General features: G+C 56.4%; 3 protein-coding genes and 1 long non-coding RNA gene across 12 annotated transcripts; 3 read left to right on the plus strand and 1 right to left on the minus strand.

Annotated features, from left to right (window-relative positions):
• The first annotated feature begins 312 nt into the window (after positions 1-312).
• Positions 313-6,247, plus strand: DBP (D-box binding PAR bZIP transcription factor). 2 transcript variants are annotated; one of them, XM_036885355.2, is made up of 4 exons: positions 313-1,102; positions 1,992-2,399; positions 3,990-4,201; positions 5,749-6,247. In XM_036885355.2, exons 1-4 carry the CDS (start codon positions 964-966, stop codon positions 5,962-5,964), a joined length of 975 nt encoding a protein of 324 aa, XP_036741250.1. In that variant the 5' UTR covers positions 313-963; the 3' UTR covers positions 5,965-6,247. The 2 variants fall into 2 exon arrangements, with proteins under 2 accessions (XP_036741250.1, XP_036741251.1); XM_036885356.2 differs by lacking the exon at positions 313-1,102 and adding an exon at positions 1,469-1,590.
• A 163-nt stretch (positions 6,248-6,410) lies between these two features.
• SPHK2 (sphingosine kinase 2) lies at positions 6,411-14,539 on the minus strand. 8 transcript variants are annotated; one of them, XM_036885347.2, is made up of 8 exons: positions 14,286-14,539; positions 13,950-14,082; positions 13,174-13,328; positions 9,844-10,312; positions 8,876-9,025; positions 8,673-8,767; positions 8,479-8,594; positions 6,411-8,064 (listed from the first exon to the last, which is right to left on the minus strand). In XM_036885347.2, the coding sequence occupies exons 3-8, from the start codon at positions 13,210-13,212 to the stop codon at positions 6,969-6,971; spliced, it is 1,965 nt and encodes a 654-aa protein (XP_036741242.2). In that variant the 5' UTR covers positions 13,213-13,328; positions 13,950-14,082; positions 14,286-14,539; the 3' UTR covers positions 6,411-6,968. The 8 variants fall into 8 exon arrangements, with proteins under 8 accessions (XP_036741242.2, XP_036741243.2, XP_057349564.1 ...); XM_036885348.2 differs by having other exon boundaries at positions 14,223-14,500; XM_057493581.1 differs by lacking the exon at positions 13,950-14,082 and having other exon boundaries at positions 14,286-14,501.
• A 39-nt stretch (positions 14,540-14,578) lies between these two features.
• Positions 14,579-18,568, plus strand: RPL18 (ribosomal protein L18). Its single transcript, XM_036885357.2, has 7 exons — positions 14,579-14,700; positions 15,870-15,956; positions 16,322-16,429; positions 16,937-17,035; positions 17,559-17,682; positions 17,899-17,968; positions 18,451-18,568. Exons 1-7 carry the CDS (start codon positions 14,698-14,700, stop codon positions 18,524-18,526), a joined length of 567 nt encoding a protein of 188 aa, XP_036741252.1. The 5' UTR covers positions 14,579-14,697; the 3' UTR covers positions 18,527-18,568.
• On the plus strand, positions 14,708-15,480 carry LOC130681171 (uncharacterized). The gene is made up of 2 exons (XR_008994221.1): positions 14,708-14,923; positions 15,053-15,480. It is a non-coding gene; the product is annotated as an uncharacterized LOC130681171 (long non-coding RNA).
• Positions 18,569-19,113: the final 545 nt, after the last annotated feature.

Genomic DNA, 19,113 nt, shown 5'->3' on the forward strand with positions numbered 1-19,113 from the left:
CTTCTAGAAACCAATCTCCCCTTTCCATATCCCACTACCGGGTTTTTTTTGGTGTCCTGTTTCGCAAGCCCTCGTTTTGGGTATGCGGCTCCTTTAAGCGGCTCCTCTGTCCCCCACCCCCTCCCGGTCAGGCAGCACGCGCACAGCCATGTGCTTCACCCTCTCGTCAGCCTCATTGGCCTGAACTGGGTCACGGTCCCGCCCCCGGCGCTGACTCCTATTGGGCAAATGTAGGTCAGGATCCCGCCTCCCACCAAAAGGCAAGGCAACTTCGCTCGCTGAGCACCTCACACGCCCTCCCGGGCCTTAGCGGATCCAGGGGTCCTATTGGCTTGTGTGTCTTGAGGGTTCGAGACGCGATTGGCCCGCGCTTTAAGCCGGAGGGAGGCACGCGGTTGGGGTGCCTGGCCCAAGAGGCGGGCGGGGCAGGGCAGGCGCGGGTGGGGGCTGACAGGAGGGGTGCGCGTTCGGGCGTCGGGTGTTTTGGTTTGTGTTTTTTTTTTTTTTTGGGAAAGAAGTTTGCTTTGGCCACGCCTCAAGGCGGCCGCCTCCTCCTGCCCCTTCCCCCGCCCCTCCGCACACACCTCTTGGTGCAGATTGCAAAGCGCCTTTGGTTGAGAGGGCTGCAGATTTTGCAAGAGCCAGGCTCGCCCACCTTGTAGAAGGAACGCCTTGTGTCCCCTTGAACTCTCGGTTGCAAAGAGCCGGCCGCCTGATTTGATCACCCCCTCACCCAGACTGCATGATCTCCTGGGACCCTCTTGAGTTGCACGTTTCTGCACCAAGGACTGCAAATCCCCATCGCTCCTAGGATTTGCAGTGTTCTGGATATTGGAGGCTTGCAAGCTACGCTCGCCCAGCCCTGGGTAGACACTCGCCCGAACCACAGGAGTGTGCCGCTGACTGGCGGGCCAGCTTTTCGCCTCTCCATGAGCCCGTGAGCCTTCGGGCAGGTGCCCGGCAATGGCGCGGCCCGTGAGCGACAGGACCCCGGCCCCCCTGCTGCTGGGCGGCCCGGCTGGGGCACCCCCTGGCGGGGGAGCGCTGCTTGGGCTGCGAAGCCTTCTGCAGGGGACCAGCAAGCCCAAAGAGCCAGCCAGCTGTGAGTTCTACCCCCATCTCGCCCAACTCAACACCCCACTCCCTTAGGGACTCAAGTGCGGGGAGGTGAGGGGGTCCACAGCTACCTCCTTCGTGCCAGTAGTCCCTCCTCCCAACCTTTACCCAAGTACTAAGGTGTTTAGGCCCCCTGATCCCTCAGCACCCAGGATCCAAAAGTACCAGTTCTCAAGCCCATCCACCTGGAGGACCCGGGAATCCAGGCCTCAAGTCTCCTCCTCTCTGAGGACCCAAGAGTCTAGCCCCCAGGCCCCTCTTCCGATTGGTTCCAGGCGTCTGGACCCCTGGGGTCCAGGGCGGAGAGAGGGGGTGTGTCGGATGCTCACACGGTAGTGACACGGGCTTGGGCGGGGCCGACTGGGGTCACATGGAGTCTAGGGATGAGGAATGTGCCCCAGGAACGGAGCCCCTTCCTGCCCCTTACAGAGTGTGGGGGCGGGGAAAGGGGGTACAATGCGCAGGAAATGATGGGTAGGTTACAGAGGAATTACAGAGCTATCATTTTTTCCTCTCACCTGTCCAATCCTCCACCTACCTCTGCCTGAACTTCCGTCCACCTCCCGTGTCTCCATCCCTTCCCGGATCTCTGTGCCCACCCCCCCACCCCGGGTCCTTGTCCTCTCCTCTGAGTCTTTATTCTTCTCTCGGTGTCTGTCCCCCTCCCTGTGGATCTCTGGGTCTCATTCCCTTCTCTCTGGGTCCTTGCCCTCCTTCTCCAATCTCTGCCCTTTTCCCGTCTGTCCCTCTTACCCTGGATCTCCGCCATGTGGGTCTCTGTCCCCGCTTTCCTCATGTCTGTCTGACTCGAAATCTCTTCTCCATCTCTATCTTCCTTTCCCTCCCACTCTGCCTGGTCTTTCCCTGGCCCACAGGTCTCCTGAAGGAAAAGGAGCGCAAGGCAGGTCCGCCGGCAGCCACAGCCCCCGGGCCAGGCCTGGAGACGGCGGGCCCGGCGGATGCCCCAGCTGGGGCGGTGGTGGGCGGCGGGTCCCCGCGGGGGCGCCCCGGGGCCGCGCCTGCCGGTCTGTTGGCGCCGCTGCTGTGGGAGCGGACACTGCCGTTCGGCGACGTGGAGTACGTGGACCTGGACGCCTTCCTGCTAGAGCACGGGCTCCCGCCCAGCCCGCCACCCCCCGGCGGCCCGTCACCGGCGCCCTCGCCCGTGCGCACTCCTGCACCCTCCCCGGGACCCGGCTCCTGCGGCTCGGCTTCCCCTCGCTCCTCGCCCGGGCACGCCCCCGCCCGGGCTGCCCTTGGGGCCGCCGGCGGCCACCGCTCAGGTGCTACGGCGGGGGCAGGGCTTGGACTCCAGTAGGCAGGGCTGTGAAACACGGGACTGGGACGGTGGGACTGGGGCAGCTTGCCCGAATTCGGGGTCCGCTAGTAGAGAGATGTCGGGAGAGAAGTCCGGATTCTGTGTTCCCTAATGGATCGGGAACTGTGTCTCCTGGATCCATAGGAGATGAGGGACGTGGAACCCCGAATTCCAAGAAGCCTGCCCAGTGGGGAGGTAGTGTAGACTTTTCTGTGGGACGTGGGGCCAAAGGGTCCAGATACTCGAGGAGCCAGGACTGGGATCCTAAAACACCGGAGTTATTTACTGGGGAGAGAACTGCACTCCAGAATCTGGGCGCAGAATCTGTGGAACTTGGGGTAGGACCACAACTCCTAGGCTCTCTACAGGGGAGAAGGCGACTGCTGAGCAGACTTGTGTCCCTAGGACGTGAGGGACTGGTTGCTCGGTACCCCAATGGAGAGGGGCTGACGCCCCTGGTCCCGGAATCCTCCAGAGGGGAGAAAGTCAGGGATCTTCATCCTAGGTCTTTGTGGCGAGGACCGAATTTCCTATATTCCTGGGAGAGGAGGAGCCTGGGATCCCAGATTCTTGTGTGTCCCAGTGGGGAAAAGGACCAGGGGGAGAAAGTTGAGGGTGTCGATTGGTTCTTTTGTGTACGTTAGAGAGCTGGGGGGCCTGGATTCTTGGAGGTTGATAGTTTCTAGCTGAAAGACACAAAGGAATCAAACAGGAAGGTGTGCTTCCTGGGCACTTTTGAGGTCTCCGGGGCGCACTGCAAATCTGGGGTTCCTGACACACCTGTCCCTAGCCCAGCCTCTCCGCAGAACCCAGGCCCTCCCCTTCCCAGGCGCACATTCCTGCGCCACGTGAGTCCTAACCTCTCTCCCTCTGTACTTCGCGCTTTGCGCACGCGCGATCACGCGGAGGGGGCGGGGACTAGGGAACTTGAGGGCGCCCCTGCCGGCTGTGGGGGCGGGGCGGGAAAGCAGGCGCCTGCACGTGACTCGGCTCTGAACCCGTGTCCTCAGCTGACCTGGGCTTGCCCGCTCTTAAAGGCACAGGCCGCCCCTCCTCTTTAAACAATGTCCTGGAACCTGAGCCGGTTAGCTTCTCTTCCCTGACACTTCGGAGCTAGTAGCCTAAGAGACTACTTTGACGTCTTTTCAGTGCATTGGAGTCCTTTTGCCTGAGCAACCGGGGTCTAGGCTTTGGTCAGGGATTCAGTAAGGATTCCCGCTAGACTATGGGAAAGACATACGTGAATGTGAATTTGAAGACCATGACGTTTTAGAAGAAATAGCACAGACTCATGTGTTACTTTAGGGCAAGTCAGGTATGATTGGGCTTGTTTCTCTGTGTGCAGAAGTGGAGTTGGTTCCATGATTTCTAAGCATCTTTGTGGCTTAGGAAACCTTCATATTTTGTATTAGGGAGGTTCATTCCCAGTGGGCTTTATGTTAGACCTCATAAGGGCCTCCCTTGTGGTGAATATGATACCGGAGCAGGGGATAGCCTCTGAGAACCCCCTCCCCAAATAAATGCGCACTCTGGTAACCCATTCTATTTCTCCAAGGCTTGACCTCTCGGGACACACCCAGCCCTGTGGACCCAGACACCGTGGAGGTGCTGATGACCTTTGAACCTGATCCAGCCGATTTAGCCCTGTCAAGCATTCCTGGCCATGAGACCTTTGACCCTCGGAGACATCGTTTCTCAGAGGAGGAACTTAAGCCCCAGCCTATCATGAAGAAGGCGCGGAAGATCCAAGTGCCAGAGGAGCAGAAGGTGAGCCCTTCCTGATGTAGGGCACAGGCCCCACAGCCAGGATGGCCCCTTCCTCACAGTCAGGCCTGGGCTTGTCACTGGATTAGCTCTTAACCTACAGCCAAGGGTCAGCCCTCCTTGGCCATGGGATGCAAAACGGAAGAGGATTGGATTTGAGATTTATGAAGGTGGTATTATTGGGGGACACAGACTCAGCTGGCCCTGCTGGGCCTGCTTGTATAGGCTTGGAACTTCTCCAATTAGTGGACTCAAAACTCTCACTGGGGCAGGCTTCAGTCTCTATCAGGCCCAGTTGCTAAGCACAGCATCCCTTAGCAACAGGGTATCAGCCTTTTTTTTCTGGGCAGCCAGCCAACTGGGGCTGGTCCTTTGATCTTTTATTTGGGGTATCCTTTGGAGTGATTGCATCTGCCTAGGATGCAGACTTTGCCAGCTCCTCTAGGCCTTATTTCTTGGGCCTGGACTGTTCATTGGTCAGAGGCCTCAGGTTCCCATTAGCAGCCGGGGCCACATTCTGCTTTGGGTTGCTTTAGGCAGTGACTGCATCATTCTAGCATATTCCATCTTTGCCAGTTCTAGGGTCTTCTCTAGCAAGAGGTGCCCAGGCTTCTCTCACAAGACTTTGCCATACCTTGCATGATATACAACTACTTGAAGCAGCAAGGAGTGGCCTAAGCGAAATCTAGACCAGTGGTTTCTCCTGCCATGGGGCCTTAGCAAAGGGACTGGATTTACCCTAGCAAGAGGGACTAGGCTTTAATGAAATGGGGGTGGCAGGGCATCTTTTGGAACTCTGGGTAGTCCTTGTTACTAAGGAGTGGTCCTCCTCCATAACCAAATTCCAGGACTGGAGAACCCTAAACATAGTGGTTTGCAAGTGTTTCAGGATAGGCCCCTTTGCGATGGGACAACTCTTCTAGCAACCAGAACCTGTTGGAGATGAAGCTGCTCCCTGGCCTCTATTCAGGGCCCCTGGCTCAGAAACTGGCTGCGGTCATTGGGACCACTTAGATCTTTTGTTTGCTGAGGAGAGTTGCAGTTGCCTTGGCAACCAAGTCAAAAGGGCCCCACTCAGGTTTTTTTGGGGACACCAAACCCCATCACTAGGAATCCTATACTTTCCTTAGCAACCAGGATCTGGGAAGGTGATGCATAAAGCCGTGCTTTTTACTGGGAGAAGCCCTCAGACCCTGACGGCCCTGTTGCTGGGGAACAAGCATCATTAGCAAGCAGGAGCTTTGCTAAGTTGTCAAGTGTGCTGGGCTGGGGTCTGCTTTGTGCAGTAGAGACTTGAAGCCCAGTTGCTTGGGGGTGGGCAGATTATCTCATGCCTTAGCTGTTGCTAGGAGTCTGCTCTCCTTAGCAACCAGAGACCTTGAAGGGTAGACCCTTGGGTACCTGTTCCAGACTGGTATCCTTTAGACCCCACTGCTGAGCAAGCAGCAGCCCTGGGGGTCTTTCAGATGCCCTCTGGTGTTTGAGGGAACAAGCAAAGCTGCTTCTCCCAGCCCTTCTGTACTTCAGTGTCTTCCTTTCCCCACCCCCAGGACGAGAAGTACTGGAGCCGGCGGTACAAGAATAACGAGGCAGCCAAGCGGTCCCGCGACGCCCGGCGGCTCAAGGAGAATCAGATATCAGTGCGGGCGGCCTTCCTGGAGAAGGAGAACGCCCTGCTGCGGCAGGAGGTGGTGGCCGTGCGCCAGGAGCTGTCCCACTACCGCGCCGTGCTGTCCCGTTACCAGGCCCAGCACGGAGCCCTGTGATGTCGCCCCTCACCCCCACCGGGCAGGGCTCTCCTCCGCCTCGCTCAGACTTGTGCCCTGATGTCCTCTTTCCTTCCTTACCTGTGGCCCATGGGCCGGCCAGCTGGGTGCCCCAGGGATGTGATGATGCAGATAAATACATTTATATTTTTAAGAAAAAGCGAGCCTCCCCCCTCCCTTGCGGGGGCGGGGAGGGTCCTCTGTGTGTGCCCCTGGCACGTCGGGGGCCCTATCCTCCCACCGCCTCCGTTAACACGACCCTGAATAAATCTTGAGAACCCCAGAGCCAGCTGTCGTGGGGGAGGAGGCAGCTGTCTGGCTCCAGTTCAAGGCCAGCGGGTCACACTGGCCGCAGTCTGTGGGTAGGTCTGGGCTCCGATCCATACGAGGCAGGAAAGGCCCAGTCTGATTCCTCCCTCGGGATGCAGGATGGAGGGGCGACAGTCTTAAGAGGAATGAAGCGACTGCCTTTATTGCATAGACTTTTTCAATTGCTTTGTGGATCGCGGCCGGGAGACGCACAACAGACTGGGGAAAGGGACTTCCCCGCTCCGTCCCGCGGGGGAGGGACAGTAGTGCAAATCCGAGCGTCCGCCGGGAGAAACCTGCCCCTTCAGGGCTGATTGGCCAGTTGCGTGGAGGAACCGTAGTAGATTGGGAAAAATCCGGGCGCTGACTAGCCAATCAACTAAAGCCTCCTACAGCCCGTACATTCTTGGTCCTGTCATTGGACGACGCATAGAGCAGGTTCCGCCCTCAGCCGACCTGCCTTTTAAGAGCTGGTAGCAAGCATCTGAACTAAGCCCCGTTCCGCCTAGTTAGGGACTGCCCACGGCGAGGGTCCAATTTACGTGACCGTGCCGACGCCCACCCTCTGGAATTCGGGCTACCCTGTAGCACCACCTCCGGTTCCCCGCGGACGGGCGCAACCCGGAGACGAGGCCAAGCCCCGCCCCTTGGAATGTAGGGCCCCCCCCTTGGGGGGGCTCCAGGCTTTGTTAGGTTCAGGGATCCTGTCCAGGCCATCCGGGAGGCCCGGTGAGTAGTGTACCGAGGCCTGGGTGCATCTGGGCCTGCAGCGGCCCATACTCCACCTGCTCCCCGTCCACGGTGAGCACACCACGAGACGTAAGCGGCTCGAGGCGGAAGGCACGGGCTGCGGTATATCCCAACTGTGGACAGTCCAGGCTTAAGTGGCTACCGTGCTCCATGGCCAAGAAAAGGCGCAGCAGCGCAGCCCGCGAAATGCCGCCGCGCACCCAACACAGGTGCACCAGGCCGTCGTCAAAGCGCGCATGGGGAGCTGCCACGAGGTCAGCCCCCAGGTGACTGGGTGAGATAGCCAAAATGAGCACAAAGTCCCCCTCCATTGTCACCCAGCCTGGGGGTAGTGCGGTGCCCAGAGGAGGGAGCAGATGGTCTGCTGGGCCCCTGGTAGAGACGGCAACTGTGGCATTAGGTTTGGAAGATGGGAGCCCAGAGGATGATGGCATTTCTGGGGCTCCCTTGGAGATGGGTGAGAGTATAGCTGCCTTGGGGGAGCCGGGGGGTGAGGGCAGCAGTGGGTCTGGGGACAATGGAGTATCCCCAGCTCCACCCCAGTCTCCTGCCAGCTCTGGGCCCCCACCATTGAGCAACAGGTTGGGCAGTTCAGGGGAGCCAGGGGAGGTCAGGGCAGACTGGGGCAGCGGCAGGGGCAGGTCAGACACTGAGCGATGCAGGGGTGAGTGGGCCACAGCAGGGGCTGGGGCTGGGGCTGGAGCCAGGGTCAGCTCTGACTTGGCACGCGGCAGGCCATGGGCAGGGGTGGGTGAGGAAGCTTCCATGGTGGCAGGGAGGTAAGAGAGGCGTCCACGGTAGGTGTGCAATGTGGCGAGGCCGAGCACCGTGCCCAGTGTGAATCGGGCACTGCCCAGGGCCCTGAAACGCTCACTCTGGATGTCCACATCTGACACAAAGCCCCAGGCCACTGACAGGAAGGAGAAACAGCGGGAGCCTGAAGCCAGCGTCACAGATAGCAGGTCCAGTGGGCGGCTGCCACCCCGGCAGAGCAGCAGCGAGCAGTTGAGCAGCAGGTCGACACCGAGGGCTGGCTCAAACCTTCATGGCCAGAGGTGGATAGACACAGTGGGAAAAGTAAACAGGGTTGGGTGAGAGACACACAGCACAAGGCAGTGAGGAGAAAGACAATACAGGTGGGGAAAAAGACGGCAGGGAGACCAGGCAGGCCCTGTCCTGGGCTCACGTGCAGCCATGTGGCTGCCTCCAGACAGTTCTTCCATCCCATAAGCATTTGTTGAGTGCCACCTCTGAGGCACAGCTGTGGGCACTAGGAATACAGCTAGGGACAGGCAAACCTGTTGAGGAGTGTATGGGGAACATCCTACAGCCAGATTGATAGACTGGACTGCGGGCTGAGGGGATACATCTGGGGGCAGATATGCCAGGTCCCTGTTATCCCAGGAGGGCTCATCCCTCTCCTACTCAGAGTATCCTCAGGCATGCCCCACCTACCCCCCATGCTGGTTCACAGCTCCAGCAAGCGCGTTGCCTGAGCCACAGGGGAGGATGCCCACGGGCATCTTCACAGCCTCCTCCCAGTCAGGGCGCTCTAGGAGTCCATTCAGCACCTGGAGGGCAGGAGATCAAACACTTGGAGCCTGGTCCCAGACCCAAAGTCCCCCCCCAGTAGGATGCTCCTGCCCTACCTCATAGAGCAGCCCATCGCCTGACACCGTGATGATGCTATCCCACTCGCTCAGGCTCAGCCCCTGGACCAGCTCCCGGGCATGGTTGTGTCGCTCTAATGTGGGGAACCAGGAGGTGAGGCAGGCTATTCTACCCCCACTCCCTAGGACTCAGAAGGTCTAGCCTCCTAGCACCCCGACCTCCACGCTGACACCACCCTTACCTGTCTGGATGAGGTTGAAGGACAGCCCAGCTTCAGAGATCATAGGCAGCACGTGGTTCTTACACCACTGCCAGGCCAGGCCCCGCCCCCCAAAGGGATTGACCAATAGGAGCAGTCGGGGTGGCCTTGGCAGAAGCTCAGGGGTGATTTCTGCAGAAAGAGGGGAAGCATTCTACAGAGGCTAGAGACAGAGGCCCTCTCACCTCAGAAACAGGAACTGTAAACGGGTCCCAGTGGAACTGGAGGAGGTCGGCACTGGAGCCTACTGGAAGTTAAAACTTTTCTCCCAGGCCTCACCTGCCCAGGGTTGGGGCACAGGTGCTGAGACAAAGATAGAACAGCTCAGGTGTCTAATCCCAGTGCCCTTTGGAACCACGTGTGGAAGGAGGGCTGTGGTTTCCTCATCCCTAAACACCTGAAACCCAGGATCAGGCCACTCCACTGTGTGGGGCTCCCTCACTGTCACCATCCCTGCAGGACCGTGGTGCACAAAGAAGTCCCACCAGTGGGGATCCTCGAACCATACCTTCCTGTGCCAACTGAGGTCCCTAGGTGGGAGCCTCTGCCTGAAAGCCTTTTCTGACCACCCCCCGCCTTCCCCATAGGCTGGATCAGATGCCCCTCTGGGCTTCTGAGATGCCCTTGGAGACCTCTGTGAGCCCATCACCCTGGGTGGTGACTGATGTCTCAGTCTGCTGCTCTCGCCAGCCAGGAACCTCTGACTCATCTGTGGTCAGGACCCAAGGAAGGGAGAACAAAGACAGAAACCTAGTGAGGGAGCAGAAGACACAAATCACTTTTCTCTGCCTGTGACTGTTCTTTCTATAGCCCATCCCTGTCTGTTTCCATACAGACCCAGGGAGACACATCACATAGACACACAGAAAAGCAGAGACAGAGATGCCCAGAGGGAGATCTGAAGAGACACCAAGGTGGCTCTAGGACAGAGTAGCAGCCCGGTGCCTCACCCCCATCTGTGGGTAGCAGCTGTCCACGGAGCAGACATGTGAGGGCAGTGGCCCAGCGCTGGGCCTCAGTGCGGTTCTCTTCATAGGTGGCTGCCCCATCGGCACAGAATGTACGAGTGGCTCTACGCCGGCTCCCACGCCGGCCCCGTGGGTAGGTGTAGATACAGAAGTAGGCCGCTGAGTCTGAGGAGCTGTGGCTCCGAAGGGTGCAACAGCCTGAGACCTCAGACAGTGGGACCAAGCCACCCCGGGGTCGGGCTTCAGGTTTTGGGCGCAGCCGCTGTATGTGCAGAGCCTGTGGTGTAAGCGTGAGGGCAAAGCGTGGCCCACGGACTGGGTAGGAGCCAAACTCGCCATGCAGGAGTGGGGTGCTGGCAGCCAGTGGCAGCGGCAGGGCCATGGCCTTGGCCCTATCCAGGGCGCTCTCAGACCTGTGGCCCCAGCTCCTGGTCAGCTCCTGGTCTGGCCTCTGTGGGAAGGGAGGAGGGCAGAAGTCAGTGTCCAAGACCCCATATCAAGTGGAAGGAAGCGAGGGCAGGGCCTGTGGACAGGGGGAGACAATAAGGGGCGGAGACAGGTGGGATGGGAGCATCAGAGACAGGTAGGCTCAAATAAGTGATGGGGGGAGACCCTGAAGGCAGGGCAGAGGTCAGCGAGACAATAAGGCCAGAAGCCTGGAGGATCCACACTCACTTGCAAACATTCATTTATTCCCCAAATAATTATTCCATATCCTCTATGTGCCACAGTGCCAGGCCTAGCAGACAAAGTAGGGAACAATACAGACAAAAACTGCCTTCTGGGAGTTTATATTCTAGACAGCAGAGGTAAAAACAAGACAAAGAAGTAAAATATATAGTGCATCGGATGACAAGAACTTTGGGGGAAAAATAAGGCAGAGGACATCAGGACTGTGTAGATATGAAGAAACAGACATTAAAGACAGGGAAATCACTCACTCACTCTCTCTCTCTCTCACTCACTCACTCACTCACATCTCCAGATGGAGAAAGTAACAAGGGAGAGATACTTGGATACAAAGAAAAAGAGTGATAAGGTCTGAGAGCCAGAGAAACACTGAGAAAAGGAGAGAGCTTCAAGGAGATGAAACCTAAGATGATAAAAGATACTTAGGAAATTTTAGGGACGCCAGGGAGCCTTCTGAAGGTCAGAAAGGGAGGGAAAGAGCAGATAGGAGAGGCAGGAGGTAGGGGCACTAGATAGCTGGGGAGACTGAGGGAGAGAGGTGACATGGACAGACCAAGGGGTCAGAGAGCTAGAGGAAGCATATGCAGGCACCTGCGAGGGGCAGTGGTGACCATGAGCCGGACCCAAGCACTGACCTGGGCGTCTAGCCGCTCTCCAGGGAGGGGTGAGAGCCGGGCCTGAGGTCCCATCCCCAAAGGCCTGCCCCCTGCCCTCTGCCCAGCTTCTGACTCCTCCTTCCTGCTCACCTTTGTTCTCCACTGCCCCACCCACTCAGCCACGTGCCAGTCCTGCCCCTCACTTCACCGGGGCCCAGAACTGCCCCCGACACACCCCCAACTGTGGACTCACCCTTAGGAGTCACCTCTATTCCCTGCCCGGGGCAGCGCCCTCAGGCCTCACCCTTTACCTCAAATCAGGCTTAGGCACAGAGCTCTCAATCTCCCCCACTCCTGGACCTGAGTCTCTGTACGTAGGTCCCCAGGTCCCGGCCTGGTTTCCATTCTCTCCTCCCTAGGTACCCCAGACCTGGGTCGGGGACTCCATCCATAGGTTCTCCCCAGTCCGTCAGCGTGGGTCTCCGCCTCCGGTTCCTCCAGTCCCGGGACTCCATTCCTACTCCATTTCCTGAACCCAGTCCCAGACCTGGGTTTCCATTCTTAGCTCCCTCAGTCCCGGTTTTGGTTCTCCACCTCCATCCCACACCCCCGGTACCCTATTCCCGGGCCTGCGTCTCCGATCCTCTTGGTCCCTCGGTCCCCAGACTCGAGTCCCAGACCCGACTCCCGCACCCTCCTCACACGCCGATCTTCCAAGCGGCCCCTCAAGCCAGCACCAAGCGCCCCCATCAGACTCGGAGTGGGGGGGAGGGTGTGCCATCCGCTCAGCCAATGGCTGCACAGCCTGCCTCAGCCGCACCAGTGCGGGCACGCGGGAGGCGGGGCGCGCAGACTCGCGAGCTCTGCGCAGGGGCCAGTTTTGGGAGATCCGGATAACTGGGCGGAGCATTGTTTTGTGAGGGCAGCCGCCATTGTAGGTAATGGCACACGCGCAGCAGAGGCGGCGTCACGGCCCTACAGCGAGCGCCTCTGTTGCCATCTTTCTTGAGGGCAAGCGGGCCCGTCCCATCTACTTAGTTTAAGGGTCATGGGGGAGGCTGCAGATAGACTGACCCTAACACAGGTAAAAGACCCAGAGATATGTAAAAGGAATTAGTAAAAGAGACCAGAGAAGCACAGAGGCAATAAGGGACTTGGGGACAGTGTTGCCTCTTTTTCAGATAGTTAGTTATAGAGAAAAGCAGAGATAAAAACAAAGAGACAAAGAGAGTGAAATTGAAAATGCACAAGGTAAAGACACTGAAAACCCAGAAAATGATGGACACATAAAGAGAGATGGGGACAGACATTTTTGGAATGAAAACCAGGGAGGAGTAATTCAATTAATTGAATTAATTAATTCGGAGCATTACACATTTTTTACTTTGGGCCCAAACCAGAGTGGAGGAAGCATGACATGGACATTTACCCAGTGAATAACCCAGTTATGTGGCAAGACAGACACGGAGAGAGATGGGGATAGATAGTATGTAAGAGAGACCTCTAGGGCCAAATAAGGTGGGGAGAGAATGTTGGACGCTGAGAGGAACTGAGACCAAGAGACAGAAGCAAAGATCCTGACAGACATAGACAGGTAAAGACCTGGTGAAATTAAAAGAAAGCAAGGCAAGAATAATACCAGGATAACTAGAAACAGAATTATAGAAAGACACATGCAGAAGGAGACAGGGACAGAACTGGCTAGAAAGAGATAAATGGAGGAACAAGTTTATTTATTGCTAAACAATGTACCTTGTGTTCAACCCAGAGTAGCAACAGCACCAGATAATATGTACCAAAGAATGATCCAGAAAGAGGGAGGGACAGAAAGCCAGTAAAGTGGAGAGAGAGTGAAACATAGCACCTGAGCTTGGGGTCCCCGCAGAAAGAAAGGCAGACAGAACAGACCAGAGGCTGGAATTCAAAGACAAAGGCCAAGTCACAGAGATGAGGGATCAAGGATAATGAGGAGGAGGGGGACACTGTGTCCCGTGGTCTGGTGAGTTGACTTAAAATGGATCCTTACCTGGTCCTGCTGATTCTCTGCTTCAAGATGTCCATTCATTTGCTGCCTTTCTACTGTGTTACCATATCAGCAAGATGCTGGCCCTGGGTCAGAGGCCATGGGAGGGTGGTATGGACAAGGAGTCAGGCCTCACAGTCCAGGCCTGGCCTTTGGCTCTGTGGAGAAGAGGTAAGTAAGTCGGAGCATCAGAGACAGACTCCAGGAGGCCAGGCTGTAAGTGCTGGAGGCGCACGGGTTAAGGCCTCCCTCAGGAAGGAGAAAAAAGGAGTTTCGGCTTTGTCACTGGCCCAGTCAGTTCATCTGGTCCCACCCAATAAGGCCAGTAATAAGAGTGAGAGTGGGCTAATTTTTACTGAGCATATACGTGCAAAGCATTATATAAGTTATTTCACGAACTTATATAATGCTGGAAAATAAATTGTCCCAGCCCTATTATCATCTCCTTTTTACAGATAAGGCACAGAGAGGTTAAACGACTTGCCCAAGGTCACTCTATTAGTAATTAGCAGAGACAGGATCTGAATTTGGTTACAGCTGGCAAGGCCCCACCCCACCATCTTTCTACATCTTCTTCCTCTCCCTCCTTACAGGTATTTTTCTTATCCCCTAAGTCTCCATTCCCCCTAAGGTTTCTGTCTACTCTCTATCTGGGTCTCCAGTCCTCCTCCCCTATGAATCTCTGCTCCTCTCTAAATCTCTTCTTGCCCCTCTTTCAAGGAACTTTTTACCCATTCCCTCTTTCCACCCTACGACCCAAGTCCAGGGCCTCAGTGTACCTCCTCTGCGCTTCAGTAAGGTGTACATCCCTCACACCGAACCCGCTGGGCCACTTGAATCTCTCTGGCTGAGAAAAGCAGCCCCCAAGTGGCATTGGCTGAGAAGGAGTCAGGGAAGGAGGAGAAACGGAACCTAGGAGAAAGTACAGGATGCTACGGACTGGGCTGCAGCAAGAAGATCTCGGGTTAGACCTTAAGTAGGACTTCCCGAGCTGCGGCTACCCTGGTAAGTGCAGCCCGAGATACGCAGAGGTGAGAGCGATAAGGAAATACCTGAAGCGTAGGGTCAAAGGTTTCCCGACGTCCAGACTAGCCGCGCCAGCCCCGCCTCCTCACCTCTAGCACTGAGCCGGTCGGGCCCTCCGGGAGCCACAGAGAGGCTAACGGTGTCAGGCTAGAGCGTCACCGAGCAAAGCGTCCTTCTACCTCCGCGCTACGTCTCTCTTTTTCCCGTATCTTTTTCTTCTGGATGACTATCGAAAACAGGGACGGGGTAAGGCCAGAGAGGCGCCCGACGTGCTGGCCCTTCCCTCCTTGACGTAGCGCTTGTTTCCCTTTGGTGGCTCCTCCTCCTATTCCGGAATTGCCCATCTAGCCGGTCATCGATTCACCATAGAGAGTCTCGGGTCGCGATAGAGCGTCGCGTCGCGCCCCTAGACGTCACATAAGCGCCATTCGCTGAAGGCTTTCCCCGCCCACCCCATCTATGTTCTTTCTTTCCGGAGCTGCTTGATCAGGAGTCGCCATCATGGTGAGAGCGCTTTGAGGCGTCAGCGGCGCCACCATCCGCCTCCATCCGCCGCGGTCTTGGGCTGGGGGCGTGCCAGAGGAGCTGGGGGTACCCAAATGAGGCTACTCGCGCAGTGGGGGGATTATCTGGGGCCCCGAAGACCAGGGATGTGTCATTCCTATCAGCTCCGACCCCTCCCGTACCTTTCTGTTCGAGCTCTCCATGAGTAGATGACCGAATTGAGGTACAAGGAAGTGAAGTGATAGGAACAGTCACAGTGCCAGGAAGTGGAGTCGGGATTTGGACCCAGGCGCCTGTCCCACAGCCACTCTTAACATAGAGTGTTTGCTGCCTTTATCGGTTCTGTCTGTAGCGTTGGGTTCTCCGGGTGTCGACCGTTCAGGCCCCTGTTTGAATCTCAGCTCCCTGCACGCCCTATGATATTCCTTACCCGGTCTGGGCCCCACTGTCTTCATCTATTCATTGGGAACACAAAAACTGTCACAGATTTGAATTTGGGAAGAAGTAAGTAACAGGAAGCGTTCACTACCGTTTCTTGCAGACACTTAATTGTTGAATAAAATTGGAATTGTTAGTAAGTAGTCTAACATAGTATAGCCTGAGAAAATCCCGGAAAATCGGGTGAGGTGTAGTGGAAATCGTGGGCTTCTCTCACTTTTCCTAACGCTAAAGTGGGAAACGACCTCTTATTCGTTGCATTCAAGGAGGACTTTGCATCAAAGTTTATTCTAATTTTGGTTCTGTACAGAGTAAATAATAAAGGTTTATTGCCATTTTGAATACTCAGTGTTTGCCTTTGTTTAAATGTTTTTGGTCACTCTTCATGTGTGGGAGCTAGTATTGGGAACTTAATGTTGAAAAGTACTTACAAAGATTTAAAAATTTTAATCAAGTTAATTTGGCTATCGTGTTAAAGCTTTTTAAGGTGCTGTGTGCCATGTGCTGAATGCTTTGCTTGTATAATTAGCCCCTTTTTACAGAGAGGTTATTTGAGACCCGTAAGTAACTTACCCAGAGGTCTCCCAGGGGTGGACCTGGGATCTGGGATTTGTTGTCTCTTCAGAGAGTGGGGCCCTACCTCTCTTGGGTAAGTAATAATTGAGAATGTTTATGGTGTGAGCCATCTGCCAGATCAGAGTTGGGTCAGTCGTCTCCCCTGTATCCCATAGGGAGTTGACATCCGCCACAACAAGGACCGAAAGGTTCGACGCAAGGAGCCCAAGAGCCAGGACATCTACCTAAGGCTGTTGGTCAAGGTAAGGCTGGGGCCTGAGACCCTGAGCCAGGGCCACCCCAGAGCTGTAGCTTCCCAAGCCTGCATTCTAGCACCGGTCCTGGGCTTCTCCCAGGGGTTCAGGCTCAGGTCTCTGGTTGCCCCAGAGCTTCTGAGGGCACCCTTTTTATCTTCTGGGCTGCATACAGCCAGGGGGTCAGGAAGGGATTTTCTGGGTCCCTGCCAGGAGGGAGTGGGGCCAGTGATCTTCCTGGAGCTCAGTGGGATCGGGAAAAGCCATGAAAACCCTCCTAACCCAGTCATTTCTTTGTTGTTCATTGGAAAGTTGGGAGGGAGGGGGAGTGTGTTGCCTGGGGTTCTCATGCTTCCTTTTCTGGTTCCTTCTAGCTATACAGGTTTCTGGCCAGACGAACCAACTCCACCTTCAACCAAGTTGTGCTGAAGAGGTTGTTCATGAGTCGCACCAACAGGCCACCTCTGTCCCTTTCCCGGATGGTGAGGGGCTGATGGGGGAAGCATAGCCCACCTGGGAGCAACTGGATTGTATCTGGAGCTGGGCTCCAGGAGGGAGGGCAGGTTTGGAGCCTGGCCATCAGCTGGTTCACCGCACCCAGTGGTGGGTGCACAGCCTGGACCCTCTGGTTGTAGCTAAATAGTAGGGGGTATTTGACTGGTTTGTTCTCCCAGCTTCAACTTCTCATTGTGATGGGGGTTGGTTGTAGTGGCCTTGTGAGCTCTTCCTGGGGCTTCCAGATGCGATGCAGGAGTCTTGGCATCAGAAGCCCTCTGTGGGAGAGATTTGTTAAACAGTCTGCCTGCATTTTCTTTGGTTTTCCTCGGCAAGACCTGAGATTAGGCCTATGTTACTTTGAGGGTGTGGCGTGGATGGGTTCAACCCAGTCAGGGCACAACTATCTTGGTCTTTGGGATGCCTGCAAGCACTGGGATTAGATGTTAATCCAGAAAGGACTTCTTAATGTACATCTCTCCTTCCCCTTAAAGATCCGGAAGATGAAGCTCCCTGGCCGGGAAGGCAAAACAGCTGTGGTTGTAGGGACAATAACCGATGATGTGCGCATCCAGGAGGTGCCCAAGCTGAAGGTGAGGTGGGGAGGAGCTCAGTGTGGAGTCCTACAGATTTGGTTCACCCTTGCTTTGCTGTGGTGCCGTCAGGCTTGGGCATCCTTAGCCCCACCTTTGTGTGTGAGGCTGGCATCACACCTATCCAGGTGGCTTTTAGGGTTGGAGGGGCATTATCGTTGGCATTATTGATGGTGGGTGTTTCTGAGCGGGCCGCTTGTGGGGACCTGTTGACAGTGCTAGCTCTTGAGGCAGCTTTAGATCTGAATTTTTCTGCCACTTTGTAACCTCTGGACAAAGTCATAGATCTCTAATAAGCCTCAGTTTCCTTACAAGTAATAACTTGAGATTATTGTGGCCTTAATGGAATTTCTAGAAATAAAGTGGTAAGGACAGCTGTAGTCAACTTGGGAAGCCACCTGTGATAATTGGTTATCAGGCTGAGCGAGCAGCTAGGACCTCTGCTGGGCCAGGTAGTAAGTCCCAGCAGCCCCTGGGTGGTCGTGCAGGGGGGCTATAAAGGCAGTTGTCCTCTGTTCCCCAGGTGTGCGCACTACGTGTGAGCAGCCGTGCTCGGAGCCGTATCCTCAAGGCAGGAGGCAAGATCCTCACCTTCGACCAGCTGGCCTTGGACTCCCCCAAGGGCTGTGGCACTGTCCTGCTCTCTGGTGAGTAATGTTCACTGCATCTCCCATTGCAGGAGGGTGGTGTGGACTCTGGTATGAGCTGTATTGAGTAGTGGCGGCAGCCTTTACTTTGCCGGGTCTGGAAGATCAGGAGTTCCCTAACCCCCTTAATCAGCCTCAGCCCTGGAGAGAGGTTCCTTGCAGGATGTCTGGGTGCTGGGTCCCTGCCTGATGTACCCGCACTTCTTCCCTTCCCAGGTCCTCGAAAGGGCCGAGAGGTGTACAGGCATTTCGGCAAGGCCCCAGGAACCCCTCACAGCCACACCAAGTGAGTATGTCCAGCTGTGACTCCCCTTACCCACCCCGCTCTGTGAGGGGTTGGTTTCTCATGTTGGTAGGTTGTTTCTCAACAGCTGGCTGCTCCTTTTTCATGCTGAGGTTGTCAGACCTCCGTCGTCTTGCTCACTTCTCCCAAGACCTGCCTTAAAGCTGTCTTCTGGGTGTTGAGCTCCCAGGGCAGCCAGCGTTAAAATGCAGGCTCATCAGGGCTTGGCCTCAGGCCTGAGTCCACATCTCTCCGGGAGCCTGCATGTTACCCCACCCCTTCCAGGCCGGGTGTTGGTGCTTCAGCAGCCACTCTTAGCATCTTGGCTTCCTGTGGCGGCCAGGCTTTTCTGGCAGACAATTTGGTGTCACCCCCAGACCTTAGTTGTCCCCGTGGTGCTCTGGGAGCGTTGCTCTTCCCTGCACTTGCTCAACATGCAAGCAGGCTGGTAACGTGGCCTGCCCACTTTCCCTCCTTTCTTTCAGACCCTATGTGCGCTCCAAGGGCCGGAAGTTCGAGCGCGCCAGAGGCCGTCGGGCCAGCCGGGGCTACAAAAACTAACCCCAGATCCTTTCTTGCTATTAAAAGATTTTTGGATGCTGACTGCCCTCTGTGTGTTATTGGGGGGCGCCTGTGAGAGAGAATGCGTTTGGTTTGGGTAGCTGGATGCTCTGCTCGCCTCCATGGAGACCAGCCACTGGGATAGCCCCTCCCCCTGCCGGGGTGGGGTTCGGGTTTGCTGACCGGCGCCCCCTGGTGGCCATGCCGCGCGTGCACCAGGGCCCCTGAAGCTCACTGGCTTTGGACCCTCAGCCCCCGCTGAGACGGAAGTCCCGCCTCCCCAAGCGCCAGGTGTCCGGTATCTCCGCACCTGCTTCCTCGGATTAGCCACACCCGCCCCTCTTAAAAGAGCTCCTTTCCCGGATCACCCTTATCCTGGGAGTGGAGGGCGGGGCCGCTGTGGGGTGCGTGGGAACCAGTGAGGCCCATCCTTTCCCCGATACCTGGGTCTGGAGGGCTGCTGTCCCCTGGCCCAGCAAACCGGCGTGTGTGCTCCCGGGGCTCGGACTTTCCCATGTCCCAGGGACCTGCGACTGCCCTCCCGCTGTGTTTATACAAGGGGCTGGGCTGGCCGGATCCCAAGCTGA

Source organism: Manis pentadactyla, chromosome 15 (assembly GCF_030020395.1).
Source record: "Manis pentadactyla isolate mManPen7 chromosome 15, mManPen7.hap1, whole genome shotgun sequence".
Classification (NCBI taxonomy): Eukaryota; Metazoa; Chordata; class Mammalia; order Pholidota; family Manidae; genus Manis; species Manis pentadactyla.